Source organism: Apostichopus japonicus, chromosome 14, assembly GCF_037975245.1.
Source record: "Apostichopus japonicus isolate 1M-3 chromosome 14, ASM3797524v1, whole genome shotgun sequence".
Classification (NCBI taxonomy): Eukaryota; Metazoa; Echinodermata; class Holothuroidea; order Aspidochirotida; family Stichopodidae; genus Apostichopus; species Apostichopus japonicus.
The window spans coordinates 16,292,459-16,314,518 of NC_092574.1; the positions used below are offsets into that span (position 1 = coordinate 16,292,459).

Below are 22,060 nucleotides of genomic sequence, written 5' to 3' on the forward strand. Positions count from 1 at the left end.
TCCCCCTTAAAGGTGGGCAGCAATGTAACATTTAAAAATATACTTGTCCTCATCGATAAAGCAGCTGGTTACCCATTGCTAAAATTTACACAAATTTTGTGCTGTTACATCCCACCAGATCTACAAGTCTGAATGAACACTGGTTACTATTTACCACATACAATCCCAGACTGTTCACATCACATAACACGCCAAGCGAAAGTATTCAGCAATGACCCCTGTAAATCACACACAAACACATCAGGTATATGCCCCAGTGAATAGTGATTGCTGATGATATGTCATAATAGACATAAAGGTCAAAGTATTCAGCAATGACCTTTGTAAATCACACACAGACACATCAGGTATATGCCCCAGTGAATAGTGATTGCTGATGATATGTCATAATAGACATAAAGGTTAAACATTCAAGTGTTGATAGAGGAGATTTTGTAGCAGTCGTTTCGATCTGTTTAGATCCACTTACGTATCACATCGACTGTGAAACGGCATTCCACTGTTTTACCGTTATTGCTGTTTGTCGCACCGCATAATATGTTGTGGGATCCCCATGGCAACTGAGTATTACTCTCAAAGTTACAGCTGACCAGCAAAGCACCATTGTCTCCCGATGGCTCAGAGAACACAGGATCATCCCACGTCACAGATGTCAAACGTCCTGTGGCCTCGACTTCGATATCCTCGGGACAGTAATCCACTTCTGGGAACAGGTTGTCTGGGGAGAACATAAACAAAACACTTGCCTGTCAGTTACACAAATACTGTGTACAATGAGTGAATGTTACACATTGTACATGGTCAGAGCTATACAGCCAGCCACATGGTGATGGAAATTTAGGTAGATTTGAATGTAAAGAAAAACAAACAACTTTCAAACTTGATTCCTGCAGTGCATTGGCACTTTTAAATTGTACAATACTGGCATAGCTTGCAGGGCTATTTGCTTTTGGTTGCAGGCTGAGGAGAGGAAAAGAGAGATGAAGAGATGGGGAAGCGAGGAGGTGAGGAGGAGATGTGAAGTAGTATAGCATAGGGAAGAGGTATGGAGGTGGACAGGAAGAGGGGATCGAGGATGAAATGAAGAAGAGGCAGGAGCAATTTGCAGAAAATTGTTGCAATTTCTAATATTGATGATTGTACGGAATTGTTATAATAATCACAGTACTCTACAAAGTTAGAGGGAGGAGTAGAACGGGAGCAGTAGTGAAGAAGGTGGGCAGGAAAATGATATAAGGAGACAAGGAGAGGTGAGTGGAATAGAATTAGGGGGAGGCGGAAAGGAGGAGGAGGAGGGGGGAAGAGGCAAGGATGGGAACGAGAGCAGGAGTGAAGAAGGTGAGCAGGATTATTATATAATCAGACAAGGAGAGGTGAGTGGAATAGAATTAGGGGGAGGCGGAAAGGAGGAGGAGGGAGGAAGAGGCAAGGATGGGAATGAGAGTAGGAGTGAAGAAGGTGAGCAGGATTATTATATAATCAGACAAGGAGAGGTGAGTGGAATAGAATTAGGGGGAGGCGGAAAGAAGGAGGAGGTAGGAAGAGGCAAGGATGGGAACAAGAGCAGGAGTGAAGAAGGTGAGCAGGATTATTTTCAATAATCAGACAATGAGAGGTGAGAAGAATAGAATTAGGGGGAGGCGGGAAGGAGGAGGGAGGAAGAGGCAAGGATGGGAACGAGAGCAGGAGTGAAGAAGGTGAGCAGGATTATTATATAATCAGATAAGGAGAAGTGAGTGGAATAGAATTAAGGGGAGGCGGGAAGGAGGAGGGAGGAAGAGGCAAGGATGGGAACGAGAGCAGGAGTGAAGAAGGTGAGCAGGATTATTATATAATCAGACAAGGAGAGGTGAGTGGAATAGAATTAGGGGGAGGCGGGAAGGAGGAGGGAGGAAGAGGCAAAAGGATGGGAACGAGAGCAGGAGTGAAGAAGGTGAGCAGGATTATTATATAATCAGACAAGGAGAGCAGGAGTGGAATAGAATTAGGGGGAGGCGGAAAGGAGAAGGAGGTAGGAAGAGGCAAGGATGGGAACGAGAGCAGGAGTGAAGAAGGTGAGCAGGATTATTATATAATCAGATAAGGAGAGGTGAGTGGAATAGAATAAGGGGGAGGCGGAAAGGAGAAGGAGGTAGGAAGAGGCAAGGATGGGAACGAGAGCAGGAGTGAAGAAGGTGAGCAGGATTATTATATAATCAGACAAGGAGAGGTGAGTGGAATAGAATTAGGGGGAGGCGGAAAGGAGGAGGTAGGAAGAGGCAAGGATGGGAACGAGAGCAGGAGTGAAGAAGGTGAGCAGGATTATTATATAATCAGATAAGGAGAGTTGAGTGGAATAGAATAAGGGGGAGGCGGAAAGGAGAAGGAGGCGCGGAAGAGGCAAGGATGGGAACGAGAGCAGGTGTGAAGAAGGTGAGCAGGATTATTATATAATCAGATAAGGAGAGGTGAGTGGAATAGAATTAGGGGGAGGCAGAAAGGAGAAGGAGGTAGGAAGAGGCAAGGATGGGAACGAGAGCAGGAGTGAAGAAGGTGAGCAGGATTATTATATAATCAGATAAGGAGAGGTGAGTAGCATAGAATTAGGGGGAGGTGGAAAAGGAGAAGGCAAGGAAGAGGCAAGGATGGGAACGAGAGCAGGAGTGAAGAAGGTGGGCAGTAGAATGATATAAGGAGACAAGGAGAGGTGAGTGGAATAGAATTGGGGGGAGGCAGAAAGGAGAAAGAGGGAGGAAGAGGCAAGGATTGCAATGAGAGCAGGAGTGAAGAAGATGGGCAGGAGAATGATATGAAGAGACAAGGAGAGGTGTGGTAGCATAGAATTAGGTTGACTTACTCTGGACAAAAACTTGAAATGAGCAGGAAGCTGTATTATTTGCTGCATCATAAAACTCATATCTGACCACGGTGGTTTCTGTGAATATGTAAGGAGAGGTTATGTCTGCTGGCGTGGTTCTGACATCGAGCGGTTCACCGGAATTATCTCGAGCGGAAGGAGTGTCAAAGTAGACCTGGGCTCCCACCATTCCTTCATTCAGATTGGCGTACTGGTTCCCTGGACAAACTTCAATGATTGGATTAACACGATCTACAATAAATGAAAAAGCATGCTTGTTTCATACGGCATATCTTGGTTAAAAAAACACAAACGGCATAAATGCAAATGTTACATCACTAAAGAAAAGTGGTTGAAATAGTGAATGTTTCGTTTTGAACAAATGTTATCATGTACCCACTATCTAGAAACACATTAATGCCAAGTATTAATTTCTGAATTTTGGTTGTGGAATAATAAGCATTTGGAGATTTTCACGTTTGACCCTGTGACCTCATTATTATTCATGAGATGAGCACCAAAATCAATGGGTTCTTTTACTCAGTATGGCGCATCTATGTACCAAGTATGTCATTGTTGAGTTATCGTGTCTATGAGCCAAGGGCGTCACATACACACAAACACTTATATACACGCAATCACCATCGCATAGATTCCTTGAGCCTTCAGGCAAGGAATCAAAAACCAAAACAGGCTTAAACATGTTACCAGCGTGCACTCCAAATGTCTCTACTAGCAAAGCTTTAAAAATAAATATAAAAAAGTTAATTAAAAAAAAAAACAGCAATTAGGCAATTAAACTTTAATATATTATTCGTATTTGAATTCTGATGATCAGCAAATAGAAAGCAAATCTTCACCTTTTCATGGAATTTACTATGCAAAACTATTTATTAACAGGAAAAAATTTTTAAAAATAAAAAATGTCTCAACATTTTTTTCCAACTTTTTTTACAAGGTTTGCGAAAATGTAATCTTTTCTTGGGCTTCACAAAACGGATCTTTACCTTTGCACTTAAATGGCACCGTGCTAAGATCTACATCCCAGGTGCCGTCGCTCTGGCAACTGATTGGATCTGTAAATCCCTCCAGGGTGTACCCGTTCCGACAGAAGAACCTACAACTGACCCCGTAGTTGGGGTTGGTCTTCCCAATACAGAATGTTGGATAAATGCCACCTCCTGCCGGTATAATATCTCTCGATATGACTGGGCAACTGGAAACTAGAGAGAGGCATAAAAAACCAAGTTAATCCATTTAACGTCACTCATTACCCCTCATGACAACATGGAAGCATTTCACATATTTTGTACATCCGCATCAGTCACTACAGACGAGGTAGTTATTAACTGTGAAAGCATTTGAGTCACTCCACCAGACCAATCAGGAGAGGAGGAGTATAGGGGTTAATAAAGGAAAACTGGGGAACTTGGGATAAAGAAGGAGGAAGCCTCATTTTTCGAAGGGTAATAAAGGAAAAAAGGAGGTTAAAATCTGGGAGGTCTGTGACATAATTGTCCTCAGAGCCTAAAGATAGCTGGATACAGATATATCGCAAACTAATTAAGTTATAACTGATTAGTCATAAAATAAAAAATCTCTGTAAGAGGTTAAAAGGAAAAGTTGTACGTGATTTAGAGAAACTAACTCTTGCAGACTGGATGCCCGTCCCTCTGCCAGTAAAGCCCATTCGTTTCTTCGTCCACCTCACAAGAAGCTCTGTTTGGCCCTTCCAGCTGGTATCCACTTATGCAGGCTACAGTGCAGACGCTACCGTAGATTGTTAAACAGGGTCCCTCAAATACTCCAAAAACAGGGGGGTTCAACTGCTGACAGTTACGAGCTGATTCGAAAATAGAAACAAAAAAAGATTACAGAAAAATCATACACAGAAAATGGTCACATGAATTGTGATTTTTGTTGTCAAACATCATCTGAGGGTTATGGTTAGACATGAAGTAGCAATATTTGAGGAGGCAAGGTGGACTGATATCTTGAACCCCCCAATCCCCCCCACTCCCACCCCCCAACAGTGTAACCAAAGATTAAGCTGTACAATTTACTTACTTCTTACTCTAAACCAAAATAGGCAATAAGCAATATTTCCAGCAGAATCTCTGGCCGAACATCTGGTAAAATAATCATCAATGGGGAAGGTCGTGGGTTCTCTATCGCACACTGGAACAATCTCCTCTCCAGAATTGTCCACGGCTTCTACTTCCCATTCCACAAATGCCTGGGTCTGTCCACGGCTTGCATAAACCGGGAAATCCAATGGGCACTTGGTGAAATGTGGCGCTTCATAGTCTGTGAGAGACAACGATGGAAACGTTTTCCTTAAAACTGGCTGATATTTTGACGAAATGCTAACTTACTATTCTGAAATGTGTGTTTGATCAATATAGGTAAGCTAGGCGGTACATCTCTTTCTACTCATCAAAATGCAGCCAAGAATAATTAATTATAACAAATTTACAGCATACGTTTGTCGAAAATATCATCAATAAGTCATTTTGAAGCTCACAGACAGAGCACTAGTACTTAAATCATCGAGCATGTTCAATGCATTTCTCCTTGCATGTTTAAACATGATGAGGTGGGTTAATGAAGTTAATGAGAGTGGAATCACTTTAGAAGGATTGAACCACAATATTTTATTTTTAAGAGGGTACCAATGGCTACCTATATGCAAGTACTACATTTGCTTGTTTAGTAGATTCCAGTACTTCCATAGCATTGAGAATTCAACAGAAGCTCATTTGAAACCACATCTATGTCTGATGATCGTGGATGAACACCGGCTTATATCAAGCTTTCTCTTTGCCATCAGTGTTTAGGGAATTACTTGTCAGGTGTGTAATCATTGCACCCATTCCAAGCCCTGAGACCGCCACTCAAGGTCTCCATCTGACGGACAAAGAATGTGCCTCAGTCAGAGTCTGACCCCTTTTGTGAAATACTGAAGGAGTTGAAGGCACACTCGGTTCATCACCCCTACTGCTGCATAGTCATAGTGAAAGAGTTTCTTTTGAAGCCCAGAAGAGAACCATAACTCATTTTCCCAATTCATAAACAAGAGTTAAATGCACAGCATAATCCATCAATAACAACAACACCGCACAGCAACAATTTTAGAATATGTCAAGATAATCTGGTTCTTGGTGTGACTTTGATCAGAGAATGTAAAGGTTGTGAGATGCACACTCTAACCCCTGTCCCTCCTACCACACATATATCCAGAGAGTACCGTGATGGAACAGAATGCCAAACCCAATGTTTAGAGCTACTGGTTGGAATTGCATCGTAAACATTTTTCCTGCTCCAAAAAATCTTTCATTCAAGATCACAGCTCACCACGAGAGATGCTTTAGAACTTTCAGAGGGTCTGTCTGCTCAAAACCAAATATCTTGAATGAACCCTAGACCAGAAATACATTGACAGCAAAGTTTACAAAGGCACATTTTGCATTTGCAAAATTTCTTAGTTTGATGCATAACTTGTAGATGGTCATTAAATATTAAAGTGGTTACAGCTTTAGCACATTCAAATGACCATTCTGGCTTCTCTAGAATATAATTTAGGCTATGCATGGGTAAACTTTTGGAGACCAAGGATCTTTTGTTTTTGCTAACAGGTACAAGCAATGGCCTTGTTATAACCTGAGTTAAAAGGAACAGATTAGCGATTGCCATCATAAATTTGACTGCTGCGTATAAACTGCACGTCATTAAAAACGTGCAACTTGCAGTATTTAAGAAACCTGCAGGCAGGCTTACCCAAACATCCCACGTCTGTGGTATCCTGCGACCACTGTCCATCACCTCTGCACCGTATAAAGTCTGAAGTGGGTGGGTCAATTCGGTATCCTGGATCCCTACAGCTGAGGTGACAGCTATCCTCAAACGATGGGTCCGCATTGCAGTTTTCTGGTCTTTCTCGTATAAAAGAAGGCAACTCTAGACTGGGACATTGTTTCTCTAACAAAGACAAAGTGGAACAATTGATATCATTGTTATGAGGCACAAAAAAATAAACAGAAAGTCCATCCATGTTATGTTTATACTGACTAATTGTCTGTTACCTAAGCATTCAAAGTCATCTGCGCTCCAAGATCCATCTGCCTGGCACGTGCTGACAGAGGCTCCACTTCCCTGGTAGCCATAAGGACAGGCCCAAAGACAAACTGCACCAAAGGATTCAGTCACTGACTGGCATCCGGACTTAATGGCTTGTGGTTTGTTCAATAGAGCAGGACATTGCACCGCTGAATGGAGAAAGAAATGGGGGAAGAGGATTTTGATAGTTACTATTTGTTGCAGCACTGAAGCAAACCAAAAGGAAAAAGATGGGAGTATTTCTCTTTGACCACTGAAATCCGGACAGACTACTCCTTGCCCTAATGAGGGTGAGATTTGGCCATTTTATGAGGTATGTATTGCATGTAAAGAAAACCAGATTGCTGCAGGATACTCTAAAAATTTATTCAAAATACAAAAAAAGAAAAACTCTTTTTTACAAATTTGTGAAACGTGCAAGCATTAACAAACCAACAATACCCTAGGCAACTTATAAAACTGACCAATAAGTATGAAGTGAGTGTCCTTTTCTTTGAAAAAAAAGAATAAAATAAAAAGTGGGATAGTAATGACCATGCGAGAGATTAACTTACGGGAACATCTCGGAGGAACACCGTCCCAAGTTGGGCGCGTGGACTGCAGAATGCAAGAAACTGTTTCTGGGCCGTCTAGTTCATATCCATTGTTACACTGGAAAGTACAGGTAGATCCTAAGTACTGTGTCTGACAGTCCAAGGAACCCCTGGCTGGTGCTTGTAAAGAACTACAACGATGTACTGCATAAAGAAAGGCAGACATGGAGGTGATAAATCTTTATCGTGATCCCGTAGAATCTCCAACAGGTATCTATACTTTGCAGCGTTCATATGTTTCCCACCATTACCATATGATAGTTAACATTCTAATAGTTCTCCGTTGCCAAATTACCAATAGCCACAAACGCCCAGGTTGTAAGCATGCATGCATGTCACCAGGCTTGAAGTAGTATTAGTATAAGAGTATGAGTATGAGCAGGTTGGTATGAGTAGGAGTGAATGGCTGAATAGTAGTAGCTAATCTTGTATTAATGCCAGAACTGTATTCACAAAATGCAGCAAGTACTAGTACAAATCCAGGAGTATGAGCACTAGTAATACTCATGTTGGTATGAGTATGAGTGAATGGCTGAATAGTAGTAGTTAATCTTTTATTAATGCCAGAACTGTATTCTCAAAATGCAGCAGGTACTAGTAAAAATCCAGGAGTATGAGCAATAGTAATACTCATGTTGGTATGAGTATGAGTGAAAGGCTGAATAGTAGTAGTTAATCTTGTATTAATGCCAGAACTGTATTCACAAAATGCAGCAAGTACTAGTACAAATCCATGAGTATGAGCACTAGTAATACTCATGTTGGTATGAGTATGAGTGAAAGGCTGAGTAGTAGTAGTTAATCTTTTATTAATGCCAGAACTGTATTCTCAAAATGCAGCAGGTACTAGTACAAATCCAGGAGTATGAGCACTAGTAATACTCATGTTGGTATGAGTATGAGTGAATGGCTGAATAGTAGTAGTTAATCTTTTATTAATGCCAGAACTGTATTCACAAAATGCAGCAAGTACTAGTACAAATCCAGGAGTATGAGCACTAGTAATACTCATGTTGGTATGAGTATGAGTGAATGGCTGAATAGTAGTAGTTAATCTTTTATTAATGCCAGAACTGTATTCTCAAAATGCAGCAGGTACTAGTAAAAATCCAGGAGTATGAGCAATAGTAATACTCATGTTGGTATGAGTATGAGTGAAAGGCTGAATAGTAGTAGTTAATCTTGTATTAATGCCAGAACTGTATTCACAAAATGCAGCAAGTACTAGTACAAATCCAGGAGTATGAGCACTAGTAATACTCATGTTGGTATGAGTATGAGTGAAAGGCTGAGTAGTAGTAGTTAATCTTTTATTAATGCCAGAACTGTATTCTCAAAATGCAGCAGGTACTAGTACAAATCCAGGAGTATGAGCACTAGTAATACTCATGTTGGTATGAGTATGAGTGAATGGCTGAATAGTAGTAGTTAATCTTGTATTAATGCCAGAACTGTATTCTCAAAATGCAGCAGGTACTACTACAAATCCAGGAGTGTGAGCACTAGTAATACTCTTGTTAGTATGAGTATGAGTGAATGGCTGAATAGTAGTAGTTAATCTTGTATTAATGCCAGAACTGTATTCTCAAAATGCAGCAGGTACTACTACAAATCCAGGAGTATGAGCACTAGTAATACTCATGTTGGTATGAGTATGAGTGAAAGGCTGAGTAGTAGTAGTTAATCTTTTATTAATGCCAGAACTGTATTCTCAAAATGCAGCAGGTACTAGTACAAATCTATGAGCACAGGTAACTATAACAGAGTATAAATTTAAACGTACAGACTCGACGATATAAGTCTGCATGGGAACAAACAAACTTTGTGAATTCTCCATCTGTGGTTTATATGCATTACAAGTTGGCAATTCTTGATTGTTGAATATAACACTGGCTTATCACTATATCTAGTATCCTGTAGGAATACCTCACATACCTAGTACAGTGACAGGTACAACACATCTGGCAAGTCACTATATCAAGTATCCTGTAGGAATACCTCACGTATCTAGCACACTAAGATGTATATCACATCTGGCCTGTCACTAAATCAAGTATCCTAAATGAATACCTCACATACCTAGTACACTAAGATGAATAGTACATCTGGCCTGTCACTATATCAAGTATCCTGTAGGAATACCTCACATATCTAGCACACTAAGATGTATATCACATCTGGCCTGTCACTAAATCAAGTATCCTAAATGAATACCTCACATACCTAGTACACTAAGATGAATAGTACATCTGGCCTGTCACTATATCAAGTATCCTGTAGGAATACCTCACATATCTAGCACACTAAGATGTATATCACATCTGGCCTGTCACTATAGCAAGTCTCCTAAAGGTATACCTCACGTACCTAGTACAGTGACAAGTATATCACATCTGGCCTGTCACTATATCAAGTATCCTAAATGAATACCTCACATATCTAGCACACTAAGATGAATAGTACATCTGGCCTGTCACTATATCAAGTATCCTGTAGGAATACCTCACATACCTAGTACAGTGACAAGTATATCACATCTGGCCTGGTTACCGGCATCATCCACAGCGGTGAATCTTATCACATGTGATCCTTCACCAAATCGTTCACCACTAGCATGGCCAGATTGTCTATTATGTGAAGAATCAACAATAAATGTAAGTCACCCAATGTACCAAGATCTTTTCAACTCTTTGACGGGGAATGAAACAAGATGATTAATTGTACTCAAATGACTTCATGACGTGACCACCATCCCAGCAGGATTCATAGTTTGTTTCAGAATTTGACCAGATAGTCTCTTTTCATCTGTTTTGTGCTTTATTTCTTAAATGTAGTCTGTATAGGCCCCGAATTATAGCATGCTTTAATTGCTAGAAGTTTTCAAAAAAGTACTTCCTGGAGGTCTTTAGTTCTCTCCAAATTGTTCTCAGACATTAAAAATGAACACACAAGGTGTTTGAATGTCCCAGTGAGATAAATTTACTCCAGGGTGATATCAAAAAGAGTTTAAAACTTTTGACCAAAGGTAACTATATTTGAAATCTGGTGTATTCGGGGCCACTACAGCATACCTTCAACAGATATAACTATCACATGACATTTATCAAAGTTCCAAAAGTTGTAGCAATAATATTTGTATGACGACAGACTTAGTCGACGTATCACAAGTCCGAATTTATACTTACTTTTCAACAACCACTTGATCTGCACCAGCATTGTCAGTTGCTTCAGGCACATCATAGTTAACGACCGCTTCAGTTGAGCCGCTCCCTGCATAAACCTGCAGATACCTTGGACATGCATCCCTGAAGCGTGGAGCCTGCTCATCTAAATCACAGAAACAAACATTAAATACAAGTTGATTTTGAAGGTAATTGCAGAATATGAGAAATAAAATATTGATTTTTTGGTCCTTTTCATAACCATCTTTTTTTCTTTTCATATACCTCTTATGAGGGCAGACTAGCCCCCTGCAATTATCAATACCTTATTTTGTTTTCTTGTGTTTTGCCCTTCAAACAATTTTTCTAAGCTCCAGTTGCTTACCAGTACAAACCACATTTCTTGGATTACTCCAGGTACCATCCTCTCCACATCTCTTGGAGTACGGTCCAGTTTGTCGGAAGCCATCATCACAAGTAAACTGGCATATTGAGCCATAGGGTAAGTTTGCGTCAGTAGAACAAGCATCTGGGCTAACAAGACCATTTACCAACTGGAAGTTAGCAGGACATTGTACAGCTGAAATGAATATGCACGCATTGTTTGAATAGATGCATAATTATTGTAAAGAAATCTACAATTAATAAATAAATTAAATTCTAAATAATAATCACTGGGGGCAATTATCTCTGCGAAAAAAAAAACAAGGCAAACATTTCTTTGGCCGCAATTTATAACACATCTAATTATGTACTTAACATGATATCATACCTCTGATTTATATTTTTGCATACCCTGACATGGACTGAATAATTGAAACTTGGATAAGAAAGTTTGATACCTTGAGACAACAATGCAGCTTACCTCCACATATCAGATCACTTCCTGTCCAAGAACCGTCGGCCTTACATGTCCTTCTCATCTGTGAAAGACCCTCACTACTCTTGAAACCAACATTACAGACAAACTGACAAGTTGCCTGGTAATCGACTCGGGCTAACAAACATCCAGATATGTATCCATCGTGTATGACAGGTACATTACAGGTGTTGGCTGCAACAAGAAACAATAGGACAGAGAAAAGAGCCATGAGAAGCCATGAAGTCTGTCATTACTATATTAGAATACACAGCAAGAAAATCATGTTAATGTGGGGGGGGGGGGGGGTTCCATGGTCACTGGTTGAAGTATGGAGCGTTGTGGTCAATGGCTAAGGGCAACAGACTAGTGATCTAAGATTTGCAAGTTCCAGCAAGATTGTTACTTTGTTTTATTGGGCAAGGCATTATCTATTTGTTGCCTCACTTCACAAACCTAACTGGGGATGTGCAGAGTTAACTTGTAAATTATATAGTTGCATGATCCTTTTTGCGGCTGCACTTGACGGGAAGTCCCCAGGGGAAAATTAGATGAAGCTAATATTAATACCCTGAGAGAAACTTTCAATTCTTTGGGTTGTGTAGGTGTGACGTCAGTTATCTACGACCGGGTGTTAAATGTTGTAAAAATCTTGTGAGTAGACCATGGCCTTGATAAAGCCTGTAAGCATTCATCTTTATAAAATTTAGCTTGAATGTCATGAAATGTGTCACTGCCAAACAGCAACAGGTGTAATATAGAATCAAAGACAACACACCAAGTAGTCACCATTTGAAAAACCGATTGCCATGTGGTGTTCATAGAGATAACACCTATGAAGAGCTCTGCATGAGGTTTCCATAGAGACAGCACCTACAAAGAGCTCTGCATGAAGTTTCCATACAGATAACACCTCTTTTTTTTTAGGAAACAAAGATTTGTAAGAAATTGCTCTTACAGGAAATAACAGGACTTCAGAAGGAGATAAGTTATTTCAGTATTCCAGATAATACTCACGTTCGCATTCTGTAGGTTCCTGATCCCAGTAACCTAGTGTAGAGGCACCAGTGTGAGCCAGACACTCCAAGAGTACCTCATCCTCTCCCCCAGATAGGTGGTAACCTTCATCACAGGTGTACCTACATATCGAACCTAGCACAGCGTAACTTGAACATGAACCCTGACCAGCCGTTAGCTCGGATTGGCCATGTTGTGGGGTCCCCACGGGTGGACATCTTGTTACTGAAATATGAGATCAGACAATTCATCCCTAAACACCTGCAGCAAAGAAGTATTGCATATCTAGGCATCAATCCAAGTTTTAGGTTTTGAAATAAACAAACCTAGCACTCACAGTGTCCCATTGTCAATGTCATATATACCTATATCTACATACTATGTTACCCATAGATGCCAAAATTTGTAATTTGCCCATGTTAATTACAAAATACTCACATCACATTATATCCATTTTTGGCAATATGTCAAACAGACATTTCCAGTTAAACGGCATGATCTGTAATAGCTTTAGATCACCATTCGCTCACCTTGAATCTGTCCTTTGTTAAATTTCAGAAGCATACTAAACTGTGACAAAACACGATTTGAATTTGGGTTCCTAAAACCATTGGGGTATTGGAATATAGATCATGCTACCAAAGGTTGTCAGAAAGATTACATTCTATATGTTATCACGTATGGTTTACTATCTACTTGCAAGTCATGTCAACCCCTTCGCTGTTCAGTTCTTAAACCATCTGCGCTTCAGATGAGGACCAAGGAACTTTAAAGAGAGCCATGGCATCATCACAAACCTCTGACAGTCAGTTCAACCGTACAGAAATCTTCATTTCCTAGCTGATCTGAAGCTATATAGAGCAAAGAGTATGCCCCTTCAGTAAACATGGTTGTTCTCTCTTCTCCTTCTCCAACTGAGTTGATGCTCAATAATCTAATATCCACTGGAGGACTTACATCAGAAACCTGCAAGAAACAAGTCAACAATTAACTATCGATTCTCTAGTGATCATCAAGGCAGACCCCAAACAACTGCATGATTACTAATATCAAATTGGTGGGCCCTCTTGACTGAGTGGATGCTTACTAATCTTAAAACCACTGGCAGGCTTTCATCACTTACCTGAAGAAAACAAGAAAAGCAGTTCATTATATCATTCACATCAAAACAGATATAAACAAACACAATAGCTTATTTAAGATGGCATTTCTCTTGCTTCCTTAATTCTCTAAGCTGATATTTGCTGGTTAATCACACGGTATGCTGGAGTCCTCACACCGGACACCTAAAGGAAGCATTGCACCATGTCTCATGTGACATTTCTAATATCTACATCAAAGCAGAACCAAACAAGTGCAAAATTCCAGATATTAAGATTGAGGTGCTCTGACTTACAGTCTACTCCAACGGTTAAGAAACAAGCATGCTTTACAACTGAACTATTGGGCTGGCAATAAATGACATCGGTAACATCGTAAATGACATCATTGATGCTGTACACTGATTAAGTTTTCAGACTGCACTTGCCCTTGGGTTCAATGTAGACTAACCAGGAGTTCCAAAAGGGACTACAAGCGGGTCATGGCTTACCCCAACCCCCCTCCCCCTTTTCACAGAAGCATTATCTCTTAGCAGTGTTTAACCTCCACCTTAAATTTTCTATTTTCCAACAGAAACAATGAGAGATATTCTAGTAAATGAATATTTTGCTGTGTCATTTTTCAAGGTACAAAATTTCATGCACTGCGATTCATTCACCTGAAGAGGTTCCCATGGAAAGCTTGAAACAACAAAATCATTTCTGGGTTCAGCAAATTCTGTGATTGGATCTGGACAATCGATCACTGGAGCTGTCACATCTGAAAATACAAATAAATGAATTTTCACATTCATGCAGAGCAGCAATAAACATGCATAGACTGAATCTAACAAAACAACCTTTGTCCTTTGTAGACAGACTTTATTGCTTATGTACCACATATATAAAACTGAAAATGGATCACTAGTTTTGTTGATAGCAATGCCCTTGCACAAAACATATAAAATAGCGTTCATGTTGATGACAAAGACCTATTTCTGGATATCTAGGCTGTTTATCTGTAAAACACAAAATGGTAAATTTCAATGTTAACGGCCACAGAGAAAAGCAGGGGAAATTTCTTTATTTTAAAACATGCTACAATCATTATCATAAGTTAGATATCATATTCTTTTCCAAAAAGTTAACCATTTTCAAAATTACGATACTGAAGGTTGTCAAAGGATATAGGTTTGTGTTTTACCTTCACAGCTAAGGGGGATGCCATCCCAGATACCACTGATTAGACAGTTTCGGTTTATTGTGCCGAATGGATTGTAGCCATCTTCGCAGGCACCAGAGCATACAGTCTGGTACACCTGAGGTGTTGTTAAATCTGTAGGGAGTCCTTCATAGATGCAACCTTGGATGAGACCATGTTCAGGGGCATCATAGGGAACACACTGTACAGCTAGTTAACAAAATAAATAAAAGCATAAGAAACAACTGACAATTCTTCCATTAAGACTGTTTATATTCTACAGTTATATAACCGGATCTGAGAAATCTTTGGATGACTGAAAGGCTAAAACAGGCTTTATATCAGGTAAAGGGACGACAGCACCAAAGATGGGGGGGGGGGGGAGACTACTGCAACAGGGCTTGGGGTCAATTAGAGAGCCTGGAAAATTCTGGGATATCAAATAAGTCATTCTGATGTTCACAATAACAGTTAAGGTAAGTGAAAAGTGGACCTGATGATCAACAGAACTGGACCTAATGACACTTGACCTAGTTCTCTCCGGCAATGCCAAGGACTGCAAGCCTTTGCAGTAAATGTTTGTTGCTACGAGCAGTGTGTCAATCTACTATGATTCATGATATTTCTTGATCAGTAGTATCTAAAATGGATTCTGAAATGGCCAGAGTATAAATCCACGAGAGCTGTCATGACTAAACTGGTAACTAAGTTAGAACATGGAAACGGACTTGCCACAAGTCTGGCCGACAGTCGTCACTACTGACAGAGCCAACTTTCCAAAAGACATTTCACTCCCAACAAAATATAACGCATCAAAATTCAACAAATTTTATCATGAGACGGACATAGCAACCATCTGTACATACCAAAAGTTTGTTTCTTTCTGCTGACATGAAGATATTTTACTTACGATCACAGACAGTGACAGCGGTTCCTTCCCATATAGATGTCCCATCATCATTGGTTTGACAGGTGACCTCTGACCCTCTGGTAGGCATATAGCCGTGATTGCACCCCAACAGGCAAGTCGAGCCAAAAGGAATCTTCTGGAATGGGCAACGATTCTTATATCCGTTCACGGGTACGGGCACAGCTGAGCTGTCACAGGTAATGACTAGCAATTTAGAACAGAAACCAAATTGATCATCAGTTTTGTAAGTCTTAAAAAATTATTTCCAGATGTTGAAAAAAAGAGAAACAAAACAGCATTTAACTTGATGACTATGGGCAATAAAAATGAGTTCTGATATGCTATATATCAGAGTAGCAGATAATTGATATACAACAATACATTGTACTCCACAATACCAATTTGAGTAATTTCTTCAACAGACTTTGCGGCTTGTCAATCGAAGTGACTGAACTACCTAGTCTAGTACACAGTTTGTTACGTCAGCTCCACATGAGTAAAGCAAAATGTCAAATGAAAATGGAAAAAGTATGGCTTTTGGGATGTCAGATAACATGTTTAAATTGCAATACGGTATTCCTTCTCATCGAAACTATGTTTGAAATTCAATCTTTGGTGCCCGCTGGTGCATTTCAAGCTACCAATGGCATTTCTTGATAGGCTATTCCAGTTATATAGACAATGTAGTAAGGATTGGACTGAGGAGCTAATATTATCATCAAATTTAACACTAAGATCATTATTAAAGGCACATTCCAGTAAGTAATTTTATTATTTGATGCATTATGAACCTAGGCTTACAACTAAATACACTGAGCTTAAGACTTATTATTACAATATGAATCAACTTCTTTGGATTAACACATCATTTATTTACAAATGGCTATTTGCAGCTCACGTGACTTCAAATAGTCAAAGTTTACTATTCCATATTTTTAATAAATACTCTTGAAGATAAGACATATTATCCAGGAGATAAAAAGTATTCAAGTGGGCTGAGCAGATGAATTTTTCTCATCAAAACTTTTCATGCAGACTTGCAACTGTTTCACAGTGCAAGTCACAGGAAAAGAATGATCAGACCAAGGCACTGGATCTGGCCAGATAGAGCTGGCTAGACCGGCTGCCCTTGGCAGGCTACGTTATAGTTGGTGGTATTTTTTTTTGTGAGTTGAGCGCCGATGGCGCTGGAAAATGCATAAGTAATTTGTCCAGAAGGTAGGAGTTCCCGATGTAAGTTAGTTGATGAGGCATCGTTACGAAAAACCACCATCCTCCGGCGCCATTAGAGCAGGGCACTGTGTAATATTCATCCAGTTATGGTAATGAATGTTGAAGCAAAGTTTTTAAATGATTAAGCATTATGATCGCCAAATATCATAATGAAAAAGAAAAAGAAAAAAAATGCCATCACTAACTTTGACATCTTGGAAAACTGCCGCTCCACCTGCCGTTGTTGTCGCATGTGAGACTCTCGGGGCCGACTAATATGTGTCCTTCTTCACATTCATACTCACACGATGTCCCCGCAGGGACATTCCCAATCAACGGACACTCTCCTTCGTTACCTATCCTGGCATGTGCGGGAATGTAGAGGCTGGGACAAGTAGCCGCTGAACAATAAAGAGTGGGGGGGGGGGGAAGAAATTTAACAGCAGGATTAAACAGCCATGTTTCAAAAGGGAAAACTTCCAACGACAAATAAGACATGTTCTTTGAGATTATCTATATAAGATATGCAAGAAACAGCTTCATGATGTTAAAAACTTACATATTATAAAATCAAATTGCATTGTAAACATTAACAATTAATGACTAAAACCAGTTGTAATGAAAAACCAAATCAAAAGTTGAATCAAGTATGTAAACTAATATTAACAAGTTTCTGAAAAACAGAAAATCTTTCTTGGGTGACATTGACAAAAAGCACCAGAACATTAGAAAGGAAGGAGAACGAGAAAGCCATTGGGATTATTGTGATTCCTTGCCAATTGAGATTATAATCCCAAGCTTTCGTCATTGTTGATTAAATTGATCAGCAAGGTTCTTTCACTGACATGTGGACCTACCCACTAAATATGTTAACTTACCATGTTTACAAGCTACTTTAGAAAAAATCAACTCAAGTTCTGCCCTCTAATAAATGTGCATAATATCACATTGAACATACATTATCAAGTCTACCAAAACCTTCACACAAAGTATAATTCAATTCTGAAAATGTTAACATTTGAAGCTGTGACCTTATTAATATTCTTGAGATAAGCACCAAAATCAATAGGGCTCTTCTACTCACTATGGCACATACATGTACCAAGTATGACTTCAATCCAACTTGACGTTGTTCAGTTACCATGTTTACAAGCTATTTTAGTGAAAATCAACTGAAGCCCAGCCCCCTAATAAATATGCATGATATCAACTTGAACATAATTCGCCATGTTCCAGCTATCTACCAACATGTTAATACCAAGTATAAATAAATTCTGACTTTTTGTTGCAGCCTTATAAGCATTTGAAGATTTTTACCTTTTACCCCATGACCTCACTATTCTTCATGAGACTAGTTCAACCAATTATGCATAACAGAAAATACCGATTATTTTTTTCATAATCTTACCTATTCCGATTATTTGAAAATGTAAAAATATCTTGTATATACGAAATCGGCAATAAAGTTTGACAGAAACAATTATTGTTGTGATTTTCCCCTGTTTCCTTTTGTTTTGTTGATACAAGGCTCTAAGGTATCATTTTGTATGTACCAAATTACCTCTGGAGTTTCTCGGAAAGAATTTTTTTTTTTTTTTTTTTTATAATTTCCAAAATACGGAAATATGACATCCTACCAAATCAGCACTGTGCTAAGCGAATGGCCTAACCACCTCGACGTGAATGTCACCTGTTAATGGCTTGAAACGGGCTAAGAATAGTTACTCAAAATATCCATCTCAAAAAGTATATCAGACAAACCATCCATCTTCAATCTTTACCAAAGTGTAAATTTTAATGACATATTGCCTTCATTCAGACATTATTTTGTACTTATTTTCAGTATTATACCGTTTATGAACAAATAGAAATGTTACGAACTTGAAGTTAAACATACCTATTCGTTACCTATTTAACTCCATTCAGGTTCAATTAGAAAATGTAAGCTTAGGCCAATCAAACTGAATAGCAAATTGTACCATCGTAACTTGTTTAAAATTACTCTAAAATGTAATACCAGACTGATGTAAAGAAATAATAACAACTAGAAACTACTCCAATATAAAATATAACATTCCCTCTATAAGACATATCACTTACAGAACCTTCCGAACAAATGCCGATTTCCAGCAAATTGAAAGTTGTAAAGTAAGCAAACGCATGTAACAATTAATTTTACACATACACCTGATATAACAAGGGCAATTTTCTTATATTTCTTTTTCGCACTCATAATTGTGCTTTAGAAGGGCTTTTTAGCACTTGGGAGGGCGAATCGCCCATCGCCCCCGCTTATTTCCGACCCTGCCAAGCACATTTGTTAATTTGTGAAATTGATATTGCTGCTATGCTTACTGTGCCAAGAAATTTGAAGTCACTAACTATGAGGGAAGCAAAATCGGCGACCCTGGCAGCGTAAATTGATAAAAGTATACACTGTGAAAGACGTATAGAGGGTGTCTTATTTTAACTTTTTGTAGTAAAAGAACAAACCTAATACATCAGTTGATATTTTCAACTTCCATATGTTTTTGAATAATGATATTTTCACCTTCCATATGTTTTTGAATAATCGGTATGACATAACTGGTATTCCACGTTATTTTTACCGACTCCGATTATGTTCCGATTATGCAATATTCGTACCAATTCCGATTAGGTTAATCGTTTGAACACTACATGAGACGAGCACCAATATCGATAGGGTTCTTCTACTCAGTATGTACTCAGTACTATGTTCTTCTACTCAGTATGTACTCAGTACTCAGTACTATGTACTCAGTATGACTTAAATTATCCAACATGCCATTGTTGAGTTATTGTGTTTATGAGCTAAGGGCATCACATACACACACACCCACAACCACCATTGCATAGATTCCTTTAGCCTTCGGGCAAGGGATCAAGAAGGAAAGAAGTACTTACGTTCACAAGTAGTTTCCTCACCATCCCAGTAACCTACTAGTTCTCCTGCATAGGCCAGACAATGACGGGAGTAACTACCAACCCTCTGGAAACCTTCGTCACATTCAAAGTAACACCAAGAGGCATAACTGGTCGGGCACGAGGAGGCATCGTTGCGAAAACCACCATGCTCAGGTGCCATTAGGGCAGGGCACTGAACGGCTACAATTGAAATAAAAACACAAAAGAAAATAAGCTCTTTGTATGCTACTTTTCACGGCATCAAACGAATGATGTAACATGAAATATTAAGACTGGTGATATAGTAATTATGACACTTAATTTGTTAAATGACTTTGTTTTCTGAAATCATATCAAGATCATATAGATTTACTGAAATGTAGATAGCTAATTTAAGTTCTCCACAGATCAAAAAATTTCCAACCGGCTACAGAGAGACCTGGATTGGCGGAAAGGATTCTACATTAGAATTGCATGGGCATCTGTTATTATAGTACTTACTGTTAGTAATATACAAACAAACTGCAGAAAGAAATCTGTTGTGTCATACCAGTGCACACAGGCCTTGTGGCATTCCACCGGCCTTTTGGTGGGTCACCATGACGCTCGCAGGTCAAGGTTGTTTCACCGCTTATGACACTCCCAGCAGCACATTGTATGGTACAAGTTGAACCAAAGCTAAATCCGGTTGGACAGTGGACTAGCTGTGTATGGCTCCCATATAGACCGTCACATTGAATGACTGAGTAATGTATGAAGAATTTGAAGATTAAATTAGATGGAATATGAAACAGTAGAAAAACGAATAAGAAACTTTATTTCTGAATCAAACTCTGGTTTATTTATTCCCAAATTGTCAAATTTCTTGCAATTACTTTAAATGGGCAGGCAACTTTAAGTTACAACTTAACAAGCACGACAGAGAATCTAAACTTGGGTCGGTTCATGGATCTAACACTTTATCTTGTCCCTTCTGCCAGAAAGAGATCTGAAAAAGAATAGAATTCACTAGAACATTCAACGATTAAATGTGTAGTTTAGGGAAACACACCCAAATATGTATCAATTATTTAAGGGTGAGGAATGTGTCTGATATATAATTCACCTCTGACAAGAAGAGAGAACTGGCAGTTGGCTTCATTGCCCGTTTCGTCAGTTGCGCTGTAATGTACCGTGTAATAGTTAGCATCCTGGTAGGTCCCTATGTCAGGTCCTCCGGTCTTTACTACTGGCACAGTGGCACCAGAGTTATCCGATGCTGTGGGCTCATCCCAAGTCACTCGAGCAGACGTCTCCCCTGCATCCGCATAAACTACAACCGACGTTGGACACTGTAAAACCGGTCTAGATGTATCTATAGAATCAGAAATTTCAATACGTACCCAATCAAGAAACAACCAGTATGATAGAACTAAAGCCTATATAGGTAAGAGGGCAATGTGGTCAAGTGGTTAAGGCAGTGGACTTGTGATCTAAGGATTACAGGTTCGAGTCCTGGCCTGATCATTGCGTTGTGTCCCTTGGGCAAGGTACTATATCTCCATTGCCTCTCTTCACCCAGGTGTATAAATGGGGACTTGCGAGGTGACTTGCAAATATGTTTGCGTGCGCCAGTTTTAGGCTGTACCAAATGGGAAGTCCCCGGGGGACACGCGGCTGTGGTGCACTGTGTTGCCCCAGGAGAGATTGTTTGAATTGTGCACACTTTGGTGTGTAGGTGTGACAAGTTACCAATGACCAGGGTCAAGTTGTGAAGTCGTGTGAGAGGGCCTTGGCCCTGCAACAAGACTGTAAACCTAACATAAATTAAGGATGGAGCACTAGCCAACTAAATTATATTTCACAAAATCTTCAGCCGCTGTGTCAATTTTGCAACGATTAATTACAAACTCACAGAGGCTTGCTAGTTCTGCTAGACTGTAGAAGTCAAAAAGTTTGTTCCATATATGTAGATATTTTTCTTGTAAAAAGAAAACTTACGAGCCAAAGTGACTCTTTAGTTTGGGCCTTGCATCGGCAAGGTGTATGACACTGACACTTTGTATACTTTTAAACTCCATATTTATGTGCATCCTGTTATCAACAGTCGTCAACAGTTTTGTAGACAACACAGAGAAGATTGGCTAGTTCAACAGCTTCCAGGGTAAGGAG

The 22,060-nt window shown here is 39.5% G+C and overlaps 1 protein-coding gene across 3 annotated transcripts in view; it reads right to left on the reverse strand.

Moving 5' to 3' along the window:
• The window catches only part of LOC139980164 (uncharacterized), a 64,231-nt gene that overhangs the window by 28,730 nt on the left and 13,441 nt on the right, over positions 1-22,060 (reverse strand). For all 3 annotated transcript variants that reach the window (XM_071991605.1, XM_071991607.1, XM_071991608.1), the window contains exons 7-27: positions 21,015-21,263; positions 20,460-20,651; positions 19,910-20,110; positions 17,191-17,385; positions 15,773-15,976; positions 14,866-15,072; positions 14,342-14,442; positions 13,380-13,548; positions 12,583-12,807; positions 11,572-11,760; positions 11,092-11,286; positions 10,731-10,872; positions 10,057-10,172; positions 7,507-7,689; positions 6,919-7,101; positions 6,614-6,814; positions 4,904-5,143; positions 4,485-4,679; positions 3,844-4,059; positions 2,837-3,088; positions 470-718 (exon numbers count right to left, since the gene is read on the reverse strand). In XM_071991605.1, the coding sequence (XP_071847706.1) occupies positions 470-718; positions 2,837-3,088; positions 3,844-4,059; positions 4,485-4,679; positions 4,904-5,143; positions 6,614-6,814; positions 6,919-7,101; positions 7,507-7,689; positions 10,057-10,172; positions 10,731-10,872; positions 11,092-11,286; positions 11,572-11,760; positions 12,583-12,807; positions 13,380-13,548; positions 14,342-14,442; positions 14,866-15,072; positions 15,773-15,976; positions 17,191-17,385; positions 19,910-20,110; positions 20,460-20,651; positions 21,015-21,263 (4,104 nt within the window). The remainder of the gene's footprint in view (positions 1-469; positions 719-2,836; positions 3,089-3,843; positions 4,060-4,484; positions 4,680-4,903; positions 5,144-6,613; positions 6,815-6,918; positions 7,102-7,506; positions 7,690-10,056; positions 10,173-10,730; positions 10,873-11,091; positions 11,287-11,571; positions 11,761-12,582; positions 12,808-13,379; positions 13,549-14,341; positions 14,443-14,865; positions 15,073-15,772; positions 15,977-17,190; positions 17,386-19,909; positions 20,111-20,459; positions 20,652-21,014; positions 21,264-22,060) is intronic.